Consider the following 3,130-nt stretch of genomic DNA (forward strand, 5'->3'; position numbering starts at 1 on the left):
ATGTTCAAGTAAACTATTTTAAATATTTATTTCTATGTCTTTTCAGACCTTTTGGACAAGCTTTACGGCCCTTCCTGAGCACCACCCAGTTGCAACCACCTGGAGGAAATACCTTTAACAGGGATAATGGACAGAGCTAACAGGAGTGCCCTGCTGTGCCCAGCCTCACCAGGCCTCTTCCTTTTTAAGCACGAATCTTCCAGATTTCTATTTTATAATTTCCCATCTGAATTAACTCTATGGAAATCACGAGACCAGTTTTAAAATTTCTTAGGGAGAGGATTTATCAGGGTGCATGCAAGACAAGGCTACCAAAAAGATTGCCATAATTTCTAATAGTATTATGCTAATTTATAAAGGCTGTCTTGCCTGAAGTTAGGTGGTACTTTCTAACTAATTCCTCTGCTGGGAAGTGGGAATTCATTCTGTGAGCATTCAAGCCCATTATGCATTTTGAAGTAAAGGGGCTGTCCTAGCCATCCCTTGCATACTCATATGTCTTTTTCTTGTCACTGTCAATATTATGGGGGTATTTGCTCCAGTCTATAGCAAGGGAGATACTTGTAGCTGAGAAAGTAAAGGTGTCCCAGTACTCGTCTTGTGCATATTTCATTAACATTGTGTTATTTGCTCAGGGGAAAAGCTGAACTCGTTTGATAGGAGTATTTGCAGTGGCACAGCAATGAGAAAGGTGGCCCAGCTGAACCAGGCAGTGTCACTTTCAGTGTGTGTGTTGGAGGGAGGCTGCATCTGAAAAATACTCATGAGATCCAAGCGTTATGAGAGACAACAGCTGAAAGAACAAAATCTTGTGAGCGTGAGTGATGGAAGCAATGTATAGAACCTTGATAACTGTTTGCCTTTGCATAGGAACTGTTTTTTCTCAGTAAGCAAGAGTTACAGCATGGCAGTCTCTTGATAACGTGATGTAGGCCAACTCTGCCTTCAGTCTTTTGTTGCAGACATGGTAAGGCTTCCAGCTGTTTCTGACATTGCTGTTCTTTCTAAAGCAGCCAAGTACATCGCAGAGGGCTGCACGAGGAAAAGCAGGTGGTACGTCTCCCTAAATTTAAAACAAGGAAGAGTAAAATTAAGGTTTCCTGTGGAACAATTTAGTTGATTGGGATACGTGGAGAAGCAGTCCTGTCCTTAGATTGACATTAGGTTGTGTCAATGCTGCATCTTCTAATTTAAGATTCTTACAGCTTTGCAGTTATTCACAGCAGAAAAAGATCACAGGAAGAAAAGAACAGGCTCACTGATTTCTTATTGTGCACGTATATACACTAATTTCCTGAACAATTCTGTAGCAAGGATGCTTAGGAAGAAACACAACAACATCAGAAAAACCCCAGAACACTGTCCTGCAAATGGGCATTGCACATCTCAGATACTGCTGGAAAAAAAGTGTCTCTGCAAATGTATGGTCCTATGTGCAGTGCTTTGTTGTGACAACAGCTGCCACATCTCCAATTTCCTGTGCTGGAAACCGCATACCTGATGGAGGTGTCCTTCCCCTGCTGAGCTCTTTTTCTCAGAATAATACAAATTAGTGTGTTGCTCATGCTGTTAGTCAGAGCAGACTAACACTATTTTTGTGGGGATGGAATGAAGGAAAATGCAGTTCTTTCACTCTGCCCAATGCGCTGTCGCTCAGCGCCTTGTGGAATCACAGCATGAGTGGAAATCAGATCCTGTCTGTCCCTTTGGTGGTTATGTGTGGCTGCTGTCAGTGCAGGTGGCCTTTGCACCACAGAATGGTTTTTGGTGGTGATTGTGTTTGTTTTTTTATCTTTCAGTCCCTGCTTGTGCCATCAGCTTCTCCTGGAGTGTCTCATTTGGACTGGACTAGGAGACGGCTGTAGCAGTTAGTGTAGATGGAAGAGCTTTCAGACTCTCCCCAACAAAATGTACTGTTTGCAGAAAGCATTCTGTAGTAAATCATTTACCACACAGCACCTTCTGGTGTTCTGGGGAACAATTGTTAGGTTTGCTTTCTGCTAAGCCATAGAAGCCATAGCTTAGTTTTTCCGCTGTCTGTGTATCACCTCTGAACTCTCTTGATGCCTATTTTGTGAAGAGGAATTGGTGTGTTATCTTCCTGCAGATATGACTATACCACAAAATGTAGAAGCACGTTAGACATCATGGAGCTTCCCCAGACAATCAGGTATACCAAAACTGATACAATGCAGCACAACATCTGGGTATGCATCTTGGTACCCACCAGCAGCACAGCTGTGGCTGTTTCTTTCAGCAAATGTCACTCCAGGTACAGCAATCTGCTGGTACAGCTGCTCAGCAGAGGGAATGCAGGCACCTTGATCTCTGCGCGCTCTGTTTCATGACAAGTGTGTCCACTTCAGAGGTCCTAAGCCCAGTTTCTGCTTGCCTGCCTATTTCAGAACCTATCAGTGGGTTACACTTCTCAGACGTACTCTGTTTGCAGCAGTGATGGTGCACCCAGATGGCCTCCTTGTCTCCGGAACTACTCTGTGTGTAAAGGATCTGTAGGAAGAGGTCCTGTTTATTTGATCTTACTGGGTAACGAGACCCTTGTACCCTTTAGGCCTCTTAGGAAACCCATTTTCTCCAAAGATGTTTAGGTGTAACTTGCACAAGCCATTCCTCCCAGCCATATGTACTCATAGGATTATAAACTAGAATGAGATATGTATGTAAGTGTATAGAGGTGGCAAACCTCAGCCAGCTCATTGACAAAGGGGTAGGGCAGCTGCACTCCTGAACGGGAACAGAATCCTTTGGTCATGCTTCCTGATCTGTTGTGTATCTCTGGGGTTCCCTCCATGCCATTTAAAAAATGTTAATTAATAACATCTTTAGACAGAAAGTGATGTTTTGATTTTTTTCTATTACAATTAAAAAAGTAATCCTGTTTGTATGTATCTTTCTACACACCCTCCCAGGTAGAAATCTACTTACTCTACTTCACTGCTGTTTCTGGCTGGAAGTTGTAAGCTGAGAAATGATCCCAGTAATTTGTGCCATGTTCTGCTTGGGAAAGCAGCAGTGCCTACTGCCCTTGGTGTGGGCTGCTGGTGGGATACGTTCTTAGTGAAGTTTGGGGAACTTCTGCAAGTGCTGTAGTATGTTATTGAGGTCACAGAAT

The 3,130-nt window shown here is 43.3% G+C and overlaps 1 protein-coding gene across 1 annotated transcript in view; it reads left to right on the forward strand.

Moving 5' to 3' along the window:
* DESI1 (desumoylating isopeptidase 1) overlaps positions 1-2,896 on the forward strand; it is an 18,788-nt gene extending 15,892 nt beyond the window's left edge. Inside the window, exon 6 of the mRNA XM_003202300.4 lies at positions 47-2,896. Within this exon, the coding sequence (XP_003202348.2) occupies positions 47-140 (94 nt within the window). The 3' untranslated portion in view covers positions 141-2,896. The remainder of the gene's footprint in view (positions 1-46) is intronic.
* The last annotated feature ends 234 nt before the right edge of the window (positions 2,897-3,130 follow it).

This window comes from Meleagris gallopavo, chromosome 1 (genome assembly GCF_000146605.3).
Source record: "Meleagris gallopavo isolate NT-WF06-2002-E0010 breed Aviagen turkey brand Nicholas breeding stock chromosome 1, Turkey_5.1, whole genome shotgun sequence".
Taxonomy (NCBI): domain Eukaryota; kingdom Metazoa; phylum Chordata; class Aves; order Galliformes; family Phasianidae; genus Meleagris; species Meleagris gallopavo.